At 40.8% G+C, this 13,761-nt stretch overlaps 1 protein-coding gene and 1 long non-coding RNA gene across 23 annotated transcripts in view; one reads left to right on the top strand and one right to left on the bottom strand.

Moving 5' to 3' along the window:
- The window catches only part of trpn1 (transient receptor potential cation channel, subfamily N, member 1), a 269,947-nt gene that overhangs the window by 107,025 nt on the left and 149,161 nt on the right, over nucleotides 1-13,761 (bottom strand). For 21 of the 22 annotated variants that reach the window (XM_069922285.1, XM_069922291.1, XM_069922289.1 and 18 more), the window contains 3 exons: nucleotides 12,214-12,312; nucleotides 7,273-7,473; nucleotides 4,645-4,746 (listed from right to left, as the gene is read on the bottom strand). In XM_069922285.1, coding sequence (XP_069778386.1) covers nucleotides 4,645-4,746; nucleotides 7,273-7,473; nucleotides 12,214-12,312 — 402 coding nt within the window. The remainder of the gene's footprint in view (nucleotides 1-4,644; nucleotides 4,747-7,272; nucleotides 7,474-12,213; nucleotides 12,313-13,761) is intronic. The other variant, XM_069922294.1, reaches the window with a different exon arrangement.
- LOC138755760 (uncharacterized) overlaps nucleotides 4,610-13,761 on the top strand; it is a 56,020-nt gene continuing 46,868 nt past the window's right edge. Inside the window, exon 1 of the long non-coding RNA XR_011352552.1 lies at nucleotides 4,610-4,790. This is a non-coding gene — a long non-coding RNA (uncharacterized lncRNA). The remainder of the gene's footprint in view (nucleotides 4,791-13,761) is intronic.

The raw sequence follows: 13,761 nt of genomic DNA, 5'->3' as shown, positions 1-13,761 counted from the left end.
TTGTCAGGAGGATCACCAACTCCTGATCACCACAGGTGGCACTGGCTCATAAGCCAAAAGGGCCTGGTACTGTGCTGTATGTCTAATTATTTTTAAAAAATCAAAATAATTCTACAGATGTGTGGTGTAAAGTGTGTTGACTGGCTGCATCACTGTCTGCTCTGGGGAAACCAATGCCCCTGAGCATAAAGCCCTGCAATAGGTAGTGGACACAGCCTAGGACATCACAGGCAAAACTCTCCCCACCATCGAGAACATCTGCAGGGAACGCTTCCATTAAAAAGCAGCAGACAGCATTAAGGATCCACATGACCCAGTACATGCTCTGTTCTCGCTCTGCCATCAGGAAAGAGATCCAGGTGCCACAAGACTCGCACCACCTGGTTCAGGAACAGCTGCTTCCCCTCCACCATCAGAATTCTCAACAACAGACTCAATCAGGGACTTAGTTAAGGACTCTTATTTCGCACTTAATTTATATTTTTTCTTTCTCTCTCTCTGTATTATCCAGTCAGTTTGTTTACATTTCTTTATTTGTTTACATGTGTATGCTGAGTCTGTTTTATTTTGCACGATCAGCAAGTAGTAATTTTGTCTCACCCACAGGAAAAAGTATCTGAGGGTTGTGTGTGATATCATGTATGCACTCTGACAATAAATTTGAAATCTGTGAAAATGAATCTCAGTACATGTCCAACACTTCAGGTATACAAGTGAAAAGACAAACTTCAGGATTATGAAGTATCGGTGCTGATACTGGAAAGCCTGGCTGAATGAGACTTTTATTATTAAATGTCACATCACCTTCCCAGAGACATAGAGGCACAGATCAGAAGGGAAAAGGAGGCATACATCAAATGCAGGCAGACAGGTTCAAGGGAGTATAAGAAATATAACATAGTGAAGGCAGGTTAAAGAAGTTTTGAGATGCTCTGGCAGACGGTGTTAAGGAGAATCTAGAAACACTTTATGAATATTCAGAACAAAAAAGGTCACGAGGGAAAAAAAATATCCCTTAAGGATCAGGATGGGCATCTCTGAGAAGAGTCAGGGGTGGTGAGGAAGATTTTAAAAGAATATTTTGTAATATTTCTTCTGGAGGAGGATAAACAGGAGTGGGAAGTGAGGGAGGTAACTAAAGAGAGCTTTGGGCATGCCTGCATCAGAAGTGAAGTGGCAGCACTCTTAGATCATTATTTAAAAAAAAAATTAATATATATTATTGTTATAAATTAGATAAATCTCCAAGTACATATCATGTTTTGGAGGACAGGAAGAAAATTGGTGGGGTCTTGGCAGACATTTTTAACACATCGCTGAGGACAGGAGAAGTTCTGGAGGTCCGAGCGATGGCAAATATTGTGCTGTCATTTAAAAAGGGCCCTTTGAAAAATCTGGGTAATTAAGGATGTCAGTGGCTGGGACACAGCTGGGGAGGATTGTGAGAGTTAGAATCCATCCATATTTGGATGGCCAGGGAAAATTAAGGAGGGTCAGGATGAGAAATCATATCTCAAGAACTTGATAGAATTTTTTGTAGAGGTGACAAAAGGGGATTGATGAGGGCAAAGCTGTTGATGCTATTTATATGGATTTTATAAAGCGTTTAATAAGGTCTCACATAGTAGATTGGTATAGGTTGGGTACATGAGGTAGGAAGCCATCTCGCCTACTGGATGACATGTTGGCTTCGTGATAGAAGTCAGAGAATGATTGTAGATGGCAGTTTTCCAGACAGGAGCAACATGACCAGTGGAGTATCCCAGTTTCAGTGCGAGAACCTTTGCTTTTTGTAATATACATACTTGATTTGGACAAGGGTGTTTGTGACAAGTAGGCATGCAGGTGACATGAAATTATGTGCTACAGTGGACAGTGAAGAAGGATACCTGAGTTTGCAACAGGATCTGGATCAAGGATGGTAGACTGAGCAGTGATAAGAGCGTTTGGGAAGCTTACCGACACCAATCGGGGTATTAGTTACAAATGTTGAGATGTTATAATGAAGTTGTACAAAATGACTCTGAGGCCAAATTCATAATATTGTGTCTAATTTTGGTCATCGAGTTATTGGGAGATATTATAAAGCTGAAAATGGTGCAGAAAGTTGTTGCTTGGATTAGGGAAGTTGAGTTTACTGTGAGACAGCAAAAACTAGGCTTGTTTTCTTTGGAGCGTAGTAGACAGACAGGGGATCTTACTGAGGTCTATAAAATTGTGAGGCGCATTGATAAGATGAACAGTGACAGTCTGTTTCCTAGAGTAGGAGGATCTAAGACAAGAGGATGTAACAATAAGGCGAAAGGGTGGGATTTAGAAAAGACATGGAGGGACAATTCTTCACTCAGAGGCTGATGGGCACATGGAACGAGCTGCCAGACAAAGTAGCAGAGCTTTTTTTAAGACACACTTGGATGACTACTTGGATGGAAGGGGCTTGGAGGGGGATGGGCCTAATGCAGGCTTTCTGTTTGCGATGCTCAAGATAGGCCTATAGGCATTTTCCATTCTGTAAGACGCTATGATTCCATGAATACAATGACTTAATGTAGGTAAAAGCTATACCTTCATGTATAATTATGCATGTTTACTGTTCATGTATTTCTATGTGATTATTTAAAGCTTTTAATTGTTGCCCTCACATCATGCAAAGTTCCTATTAATGTGATATACAGTTGATTTATTGGGGGAGGGGGTAGCTGTGAATGAAGCTTTACTCATGTTACGAACTAACAACCCTTTTAACTCTTTTTGGGATGAAAGGGTCTTTGTTAGCACTAGCTCAGGAACAGCAATGGAAAATTCCCAGACAATGGCAAATTCAAAATAATATTTTTTTATTATACTATCAATAACATAAATTTGTCTCTAAATTTAACCCCACTACGCACAAATGTAAAATGTGTGTGTGTGTTGTGTGTAATTAAAGTCCCACTCTCAAAAATCAATTTTAAAACTTCAGCATCATTTTAGTCTTGCTTGAAAGTCTTAAATTTTCATTTCAGAAATAATTATAAAGTCCTTTTAAACATCATATCTTCAGACCTCCTCACTTACAATTCTTTTGCTGACTTAAGAAATAATCTTTAAATGGAAGTGACCATCTTTTGAGCCACCAATGTACCTCCTATGAAAAGAATAATACAATTCCAGTCTTCCCAGAATCCAATCTTCTTTTTACTGAAGATTTTGAAATCTGTTTTCCATATGAAGAATTTGCCCACTTTTCAAAGAGACAACTAGTGCAGCTATGTTCTTCCACAATTAATTCACAAAACCCAGACAAGGATTAAACGAAGTGGCCATACAAATTGGACCCAGAAGAATTGTGTCCTATTTTCCAAAGAGACAACGAAGTGGTCTTCCTTATTTTAAAAGCCACTTATTCTGTGCTCCCCATTTTCCAGGAGTAACACACAACAGCACCTATTCTGGTTACTTTAATTCAACCTTATCTTTCACAAGGTTACAAACCTAGATGTCACAGGGTTTTGACTTCTGTATTCTCCACACTGTACTGTTTGTCTCTCATTTCGATAATATAGTTCCAGCCCATTTGTCATGTCACATGCTATGTTACATCATTTCTGTCTTTGAAGCTCATAAAGTCTTTCGACATGCATGTGCTTAAAGCATTTAAGTCCACTTTTGTCTCCGAGAAGTCTACTATCCTTAGAACTAAAATGACCATGCATTTATACAGGTGCTTCTGAACTAACACCTATTGATTCCAATATCTCAAGAACCATCCTAAATCCTTTTCATCTTTTTGACTCTAACTTCAATCAGCATTTATTTTCATCTCAAACTTGCTTCTGACTTCTATCACTAAGTGTGTTTAAAATGCTAATGTTTTGTCTTTGTGCCCCTGTAACCACCCAAACTAACTTATTAAACCATATCTAGATAAAATATAGCTTTAACATTAAATTAAGGATTCATATTAACACAGATCCATTACATTTAGCTTTTTTCTCCTCCCCTCCTAGCCATGTCCACCCTTGGCCTCTTGGATGTTGGACTATGTTCTTTCTCCTGCCCCTTTTTCCCTCCTCCTCCTACTTTTTCGTTAAGGCTCCCATCTGCTTTTTGTTCATATCTAGACCAAGGGTTCAGGCTTGAAGCATTGGTTATATATCTTTGCCTCCTATGGACGCTGTGGGACCTGCTGAATTTCTCCAGCATTCTGTGTAATTACTAATTCTAGATCAATTTGTTACAATTGGCATCAGGAAGACCTCTCAGCCACTGTTAATTTTTAATTAATTTCATTAATCTTTGTGTTATTGAGCTTTCATGTTATGGAAGAATACTGAATGGTAGAGTAAATTCTGATAATTGAGCCAAAGTATCTCAATAAAACACCATGGTAAAATGTATTCCAATTTTTCAATATTCTAAATGCATCATCAAAGAGTTTTGCTACATTAGTGAATGTCAAATAAGATTTATTAAAGGCCATTGGGATGTTAATTTGTCCTTGGCCAAATGTCTGACTGAATGCATGATATAAGAATATCAATGATGTCGTACTCCACATCAATGACTTCAACAAGGCATCCTCTATGAGGCAATTTCAAGCAGTGCACATTACTGTATTTCATGGTTGGGTGATATGCATGGTCAAATTCTAGATATTCTTACCTCTTGCTGAGCATTTACATCTGCTCCACTTTTTAACAGGATCTCCGCCACTTTCTCACCATCTTTAACTTGAGCAGCAATGTGCAGTGGAGTCTCCTGTGCCTGCAGAGAGAAAGGAAGTATAATTGGACTCATTTAGATGGAAGGTAGGATCAACAAGATATAGATATGCCTGGATGGAATTTTGCTTTTTTATGCCCTTGTTATTAAAGACCTTCACAGCCAGTGTAGTTACTCTCGTATTACAAGGATATGAACCAAACAAATTGTGCACAGCGCAGTCCCCCACCACCACTGATGCAAATAAGATAAAACATCCCTGTGCTGTAGATTGATCTGTGCTATTTCCAGTTTTAAGTACAGAGAGAGGCCATTTGATTGGCATTTCTGCTCAACAACAGCAACAGGAGTTTAAATGACATTTTTAAACCAGAAATTATGGAGTAACCATCCTTTTTCTAGTGTGGCTTTCAACGAACTATCTTTGAAGATAGGTGAACCATTGGTAATGAGACACCATCCTCTTGTGTTCAATGGCTGCATCACGGTCTGGTATGGCGACACCAATATTCCTGAAAATAAAGTCCTGCAAAAGGTAGTGGACAAAGCCCAAGACATCACAGGCAAAATCCTCTCCACCATTGAGAACATCTGCAGGGAATTCTGCCATTAGAGAGCAGCAGCAATCATCAAGGATCCACAACTCCCAGCACATGGTCTGTTCTCGCTGGTACCATCAGGAAAGAGACATAGTGCCACAAGACACCGCCAGGTTCAGGAATAGCTGCTACCCCTCCACCATTGGATTCTTCAACAACAAACTCAATCAGGGACTTATTTAAGAATTTTTCCTTTTGCACTTCATTGATTTTTTTTCTCTTTCTCAGTATTGCACTATTTGTTTACATTTCTTTATTTGTTTACATGTGTATGTTGAGTCAGTTTTTTTTTGTACTACAAATAAGTGGTAACTCTACCTGGCCCACGGGAAAAAGAATTTCAGGGATGCATGTGATGTCATGTACGTACTCTGTCGAAATGTGAAGCTGAAATTGGACAGTTAAAATGAGGAATTCAGAAAGTTTGCTGTAGTGTAGTTAGGGTCACATCTCTGTTCACAGCTTGTGTATGAACTACACATATCTGAAATATATTAAAGGCATGTGACTGTGCTGTCTATTTCAAATTTTCTTCTTGTGTCCATATCTTTGACTCAAGATGACAAAAGCTACATCCAAGTAACCTTCTGGACATCAGTCCCCTGTCACCAGGATGCACTGTTGAGCAACTGCCCATAAAACTTATTGGTCGCTGCCTGAAGTTATACTGCTATCTATCTGTTTCCAACAATTAGCTGTGCCTTGTGCTCAGATTATGGAATGAAATGGGTGCGTAGATGCCGAAGATCTATTTCTACCTCCAGAGAGTTGAGAGGCAGAGGGCATTGCCTTATGATAAGGGGTTAGTCATTTAGAAGCATAGAGGTTATGCAGGATGGAAGCAGGCTCTTTGACACATTAAGCCATCAAGCACATGTGTATATTAATTCAACATTAATCCAATTTTAGAACATGAGGAGAACTTTCCTCATGCAGAGCTGAAAGTCTGAAATGCTCTCCCTTTGGGCTGGGATCAATAGATCTTTGGTGGTTAAGGAAATCACAGATTTTTGACGTGAGTGTCATGACAGAATATGTCATGATAATGAATGGGAAGGTATAGTCCACTCTTAGTTCATTTGTCATGTTCAGGCCTGTCCAGCCAAGGGACTTTCAATGCCCAGATTGGATTCATGGCACTGAAATATTTGAGTTCAAAAGACCCTTTTGGCCTACAAGTATGTGTCGCCCAATTACACCAAATTGACCTACAACCCCCACCCCCCCGTATGTTTTGAAGGGTGGAAGGAAACTGGAGCACCCGGGGGAAACCCGTGCAGTCTCGGAAAGAATGTACAAACTCCTTACAGACAGCACTATAACAGCATTGTGCTAACCACTACGCTAACCATGTCATTTGGGAAAAATGAGAATGTTCCTATAAGGAAGTGTCATCAAATCTGTCCAATGTGAAGTCATTTCCAGTGCTCCTCCATGCAAAGCTCTAACAAAACCAGCCCTTTCAAAATAGTGATTGAATAATCAAGAATTCCCATTCATTGCCAAGGATATATCAGAATACACTGATAAACTGACTCTGATTCAGGGAAAGTATATTTCCTGCTGTTATCAGGCTCCTGGGTAAACCTCACATGAGTAAAATAATATGGCCTTTGTTTTTTTCCAACTGATCTCTCTCTCTGTGTAACTCTGCATGTTGCAGAGTGATTTTACTGCTGTATTATGTATCAGTTGACCAAATGAATTTTTGCACCGTATCTCAGTACACTTGACAATAAACTTGAACTGTACTCATAAATCCTTGATTCATTGAAGCGAACAACTGGCTCCAGACATCACCATTTGAATAATGTTGTGTCGAGATGTATGTTAAGTGGTCATTGTGAGACTGCTATAGTAAAGGAAATATCACCACCATCTTCCCAAGCCAACCATAATTGGGCCAGCAGCACAGCTTTGTTAACGTGCCCTTCATTTGGAAACTCCGGTATGTATTGTCTATCCTTACCTTGCCTCCTTGAAGCTGAACCTGGGCCCCAAAGCCCAGCAGCGTCTGTACCACCAGGGGCTTACAGTTCTGCACTGCAATGTGAAGGGCTGTGTAGCAATCCTTTGTCTTAGCATCAACGTGTGCTCCCTTCTGGAGTAAAGCTTTCACTACAGTTGCATGCCCTCTCTTTGCTGCAGCATGGAGGCACACTGCCCCTAACTGGAGAAAGGAAGCATTGAAACATCATGAGAAGATGGCAGGAAGAGAAGCAGCCATGAATTTGTTAGCTCCCACATAACTTCCCCTTCATTATGTTAATTTATTGTTTATTATCATACATTTTTAAAAATTGTGAGCCAACGATAGTTTTCATGTTTAGTACAGGCACATTTCGTTTTTGCTTTTTACTTCCTATGGATGTTGTGTACCTGCTGAGTTCCCCAGTACCTTTGTGTACACACTAGATCCTGGCATCTCCAGATTTTCTTGTTTACTGAATTAATTAGATTTATTAACAGCAGGGAAGACTGGATTTGTACGGCATCAGCTAGGAGCTTAAGCAGGCTTGAAAGGGGCAGCACAGTGGGGCTGCAGCTAGTGGAGGTATCTTGCAGGAGGTATAGAATGAGTTGGATTCTGACCTCCTGTGCTGACTATGCTCAAAGTCCTGGTTAAGTTACCCCTTTATATAATGGCTCAGGAGTGAGAATATATGTCACAGGGAAATAAGTTGTCTGGACGCATTGCTCTGAGAGCCGGCAAACTTGATAGGCTGAGTGGCCTTCATCTCTCTCATAAAAACATATGAAAGAGAGGTTTTATGATTTACATCTGCTTTTGTTTCAGTGCACATTAAACACTGGCACATTTTAGAAATAACTTTGGCTCTCATAATAATTCAGTAAGCAATGACAAGTTGGGGAGACACAGTTTGGGTTGGGACCCGTACTTAAACTTGAATAATAACATACTATATTGCTCCTGGGAAGACTAGAACCCAATAGCAAGAATGCTGGGTTTTCTAGTTTTAGGCGACTCCCATCCTGATCCAGATCCAATGGATCGAAGGTCAACTCCACAGGACCATAAGAGTGGCAGAGAGGATCACTGGAATCTCCCTCCTTTGATGTGATCGACCCAATTGTTGTCTGAAGAGGGTGCAAAATCACTGAGGACCTCTTTCAGCTGCTCCCATCAGGAAACAGACACAGGAGTATCAAAGCCCCCACCACCAGGCTGAGGAACAGCTTCTTACCATGAGCAGTGAGAATGCTGAATGATCTAAGGAACTACTCACACTAACCATCCACAACTCTCATATTTACAAAAATAATATTTATTTATTCCTATGAATACTTGTCCTGCATATGTATTGTTTGTGTGTATGTGTGTAATGTCTGGCTGTGTGTCTGCATGTTTTGCACCGAGGACTGGATATCGCTGTTTCGTCAGGTTGTATTTGTGCAATCAGATGACAATAAACTTGATGACTTCCACTGTATCCATTTGCCCTTTACTGGCTCCGTTCTCACTTTTCCTTCAAATCATTTCCCAACATTGGGGGATCAGAGGTGGAGAGGTGAGCAAATTTAAGTTCTTGGGAGTCACTATCTTGGATGATCATTCCTGGACCCAACACACTAATGTCATCATGAAGAAAGCACATTAGTGCCTCTACTTCCTCAGGAGTTTGCGGAGGTTTGGTATGACATAAGAAACCCTGGCAAGTTTCTACAGACTTGTAGTAAAGTGTGCTGACCGGCTGCATCATGGTCTGGTACAGAAACACCAATATCTGAGTGTAAAGCCCTCCAAAAGGTTGTGGACACAGCCTAGGGCAACACAGACAAAACCCTCCCCACTACTGAGCACATCTACAGCGAGCGCTGCCATCAGAGAGCAGCAGCAATCATTAAGCACTCACCACTCAGCACGCGCTCTGTTCTCCCTGTTGCCACAAGACTTGCACCACTGTTCAGGAACAGCTGCTACCCCTCTAACATCAGAAACCTCAACGACAAACTCAGTCAGAGAGTCATTTAAGGACTCTTACTTGTGCACTTTATTGAATTTCTTTTTGTTCTCTCTGTATTGCACAATTAATTTGTTTACAGTTCATTGTTTGTTTACATTTTACGCTGTGTACAATTTACTTTTTGCACTACCAATTAATGGCAATTCTGCCATGCCTGCAGGAAAAAGGAATCTCAGGTTGTATGTGATACCATGTATCTACTGTGACAATAAATCTGAAATCTGAACACCAGGTCTCCAACTCTGTCAATTTCATTGTCCAATACCTTATCACCTCTTGGCCTCTTTGTGGCCCCTCCCCCTTTTTATGCTTGCTGTCTCATCGTAGAACCCCAACACGAATCGTTGACTGTTCATTTCTCTCCATGGATGCTGCCTGGCTTGTTGAGTCCCTCCAGCTACTCTTTGTTCACTCAAGGTTCCAGCATTTGCAGTTCTAGTGTCATAATGGTTCTTGAAGCATGGAGCATGCTTCAAGCAACTGCATTGTGCTGCTATGTCAAAAAAATGAAGTCTGCAGTGAGTAGATATTGGTCAATAATAATGTCAAGCTACACCTTTGCAGATTCAAGTTCATAGGAAACTGAAACATAAGTTTCTGTATGACTTCACCTTGTCAAGCATGAAGGAGTTGTGAAGTCAAAATCACAAAAACATACATATTTGAACTAAATGTATTGGTTCTTCCCCTGATCTTTGGAATATCTTTGGGAGATTACCAGCTTTAATAGATTTTGATGGAGGTCATTGGATCTGGGGGAGGGTGGGGGTAAGATCAACAAGAATAATCTCTTTGGCATCCATAATCTTCATGCTGTATGTCTGCCAACTTTAGGATGGTGCAAGGCAAAAATATCCCAGAGTTGAGAAAAGTGGCATGTGTATGTGTTCAAAGTTTTGGTCAAGTGTTTTAAGGAGCACCTTAAAACCAGAAGGCAGTTAAAGGACAAAGAGGTTTAGGGAGGGAACAGATAGTACAAAATTTTATAAATTAAATTTAAATTTAGACATGCAGCACAGCATCAGGCCATTTCAGCCCACAAGTCCATGCCATCCAACTTGCATCCAATTCAATTACACCCCCAGTATATCTTTGAACGGTGGAAGGACATGGGGAGAATGTACAAACTCTTTACAGATAGCGCGGGATTACCCCAGTCCCGATCGCTGGCACTGTGCAGGTGTTGTGCTAATAACAGTGCCACCCCAATAACTATACAAAGTGAAAAAGTTAAGTCCTTTGGAAGATGAAAAGGGGAAATTAATGCAGGTTATATCAGAAATGGCCAGGGTTTTAAATTACTATTTTTGTGTTGGTTTTCATAGTGGAGAAAATGTCTAACATGCCAAAGCAAGATATTATGGATGAAATGGTAAATGGGGCCCTTAATACAATCACCAGAGGTAGAGCTGTGCGTGCTGGTGGACCTAAAGGTTAATAAGTCCCCAGTCCTGATGGATGCATCCCGGGATTTTGAAGAAATGGCAGAAATTATAGGCTGTGATACTATACCAATATTCTTGGTACTCTCAGTGGATTGGAAAATGATGAATGTATACTGCTGTTCAAAAAAGGATGAAGGCAAAGACAGGTAACTATAGGACAATTAGCTCAAGGTCTATAGTTGAGAAAATGTTTAAATCTATCATTAAAGAAGAAATAGAGAGATAGCTGGATAGAAATTGTTCTATCAGGCAAATGTAGCATGGATTCAGGAAGGGCAGGTTCTGTTCAACAAATTTACTGGAGTTCTTTGAAGATATAATGAATGCAGTGGATAGAGGGGAGCAGGTTAATGTCGAACACTTGGATTTCCAGAAAGTGTTTGAAAAAGTGTCGCACATGCCCCTTCTTTCTAATTCCCTAAAATGTACACTTATTGGGATGGAGTCTGGACAATTCAGTTAATTTAACGGGTTGGATATGTCCATAGCAACTTTGGCAATGTCCAGGAGAATCCCAAGCTCCCATCAGGAGTGCCAAATTGGGAATGCCAAAAAAAATGGCTGCACTGCTGAAGCTACTGTAACTACAACACTGCCACTGATGCTGCCTGGGAGAGCCAGGCACAGCGCTACTCTACAGGGTCCTGTTGCCTAGTTTTTATGCCAATAGCTCCATACAGGTTTTAAATGGCCTGTTAAAGGAGCCGATGGTGTTTATTTTTAAAATCCTGCAACCATGGAAGTCAGTGCCCAAGGTAGTGACACCTGTGCTGGGAAGCATACTATGAGATGTTGCACACTCTGGGAGAGCAACAGGCTGGAACACGACACCAGGAATGGGGAGATCACAACCCCCCCTCCACTGTTGAAAAGGAGAAGCAAAGGACTTGGCCCTACAGGGGAGGTGACCGGAGCAGCGGACCAGAGAAGGATCAGCAGCTGAAGGACCCTCACAAGTTGCGGGCTGTTGGTGACTTGCACAGGCTATATGTTGCTGGAGACTGGCCCACGGGAACCAAGTTACTAGAACTAGGATTTGAGAGGATCCTGAGGGCATTAAGGGCTCCCAAAGGGCCTTGAGCACTGAAGGCTTCCCGATCCATCAGAGATTTGGACCTGGAGCTTGGGTTTTCTAGTGGCTTGAACAGGAGATTGTGCGGTGCAGAGGGTGTGGGAGTATTGGAGGCGAAACCACAGACATTCAGGAACTCTGAAGTGATTGTCATTTGTTTCTTTTTCTATTACTGTTGGGGTGCCAAGCAAAATTTAGAGCAGGCAAAAATTGAATTGTATTATATATGTTACATTTAAATGTATTATTACATGACAATACAAGGAATCTCAGACCTTGTAACCTCAAAAAGAATAAAGTTTGCCAAATTGGTGCAGACATCAGATCTGTCAAACTCTGTCCAACTGGTCTCGGTCAAAGAACCAAGTTGAATAAAACAAAATAGCGGAAAAAGGAACTTGTTCTACCTTATTGGGCATGTGGAGAGGGACTCCTTTCTTCAAGAATACCAGCGCTGTCTCAGGGTGGCCACATTGTGAGGCGATGTGCATTAAAGTGCTTCCATCCTATTGATAGAACACATCATATCTATGATCAGATTTAAGTGTATATTTCCATTAAATATTAAGTTACTATGTTCTCAGGTCTCTGAAGAATAGCATGAATCCAAGACTGCAGATTCATTTGATCTTAGGTCAAGTTATAATATTGATATTACTGGCTTTATTGTTTCTGGGATGTGAAGGAACAGCCAGAAACAATACACCAGATTTGTATGTTTCATTCTATCTTTTGTAGACAATGTTTACCAGGTAATTTAAATAAGCAGAGCACTTGTGTTCAGGAGAAGAGCTGGCATTCCTATTATCCATCACTATTTCACCATGTCACTCCCACTCTGACCTTGCTATATATGGCGTCCTGGTATGACAAGGCCCAGCCCAAGCTTAAGAAAGGTCATCTCACCTTCCTTCTGTGTCAATATCAAGCTCTCCAACTTCAGGTGGTCACTAGTTTTTTTTCTTCCAACATCAGATCTAACCGTTCCTGTCTTGTTATTACAGTATTTTGCCTCAATGTCATGCAGTTTTACCATTAGAGCATCATGTTACATAGACAAAGAAGCTGAATCAGAATTTATCTGCTACCTCACTGGCACATTAAGTCACATTTTGCCCTTTCAGATATTTCCTTTGTTCTACCCATCCTTTCCCCACCTTATTTGTTCCTTAAACTAACTTGTTTTACCCGTTTCTCTCTCCAATGCTATTTTACTGACTAAGTGTTCTCAGTAGTTTCTGTTTCTATTTCACATTTCAGCATCTGAAGCTTTTTTTAAATTTGAAGTGTTAAGAGTACATTGTGCATGGCACTAGAACAGAATGTCTGTGCTGACGATAATGTCAATTTAAACTAATCCCACCTGCCGAACATGGTCTGCATCCCTTCATTCCCTGCCTGTTCATGACCCTGTCTAAATGATTCTGAAATGTTGCTGTCATTTTGGTTTCCACAAAATCCCCTGGCAGCCCATTCTGGACACCTACCACTGCCTGTTGTGTTGTAATATTTGGGAATGTTTTTGGGAGATAAATTGGTAAAATTAGAGTAGGTTACAAACACACAATTTAAAACAGATTATATTTGAAATACTGAAGAATTCATATTCAGTGACTTTATAGAAACTATGGAGAATGCTATGGAGATTTCACAAGTGGCTGTTAATTGAAGTGAATGAATGGACTATTGTCTTTAAAAGCCACAGCAAGAGACAGAAAGGTTATTGTTTACCTAAAACAACAGACTGACCACAAAGCGAACTCTTATTGTTTGCTGGAGGAGGTCAGGTGTTTTGCAAGTGAGAGAAAGACATGCTGCCTGGCAGTTGGAATCTCAGAGAGAGAAGCCACTTTCAGGTGCTCGGACGCAGATAATGTGCTGGCAGATGCAGCTGGGGGAGTGCAGCTGGGACGTTCAGGTGGCCGTGGAGAAGACGCCTTTCTGTCACCTGAACA

This window comes from Narcine bancroftii, chromosome 2, assembly GCF_036971445.1.
Source record: "Narcine bancroftii isolate sNarBan1 chromosome 2, sNarBan1.hap1, whole genome shotgun sequence".
NCBI classification, from domain to species: domain Eukaryota; kingdom Metazoa; phylum Chordata; class Chondrichthyes; order Torpediniformes; family Narcinidae; genus Narcine; species Narcine bancroftii.
Note: the sequence above shows the minus strand (reverse complement) of the source record. Positions and strands in the feature narration are given on the sequence as shown.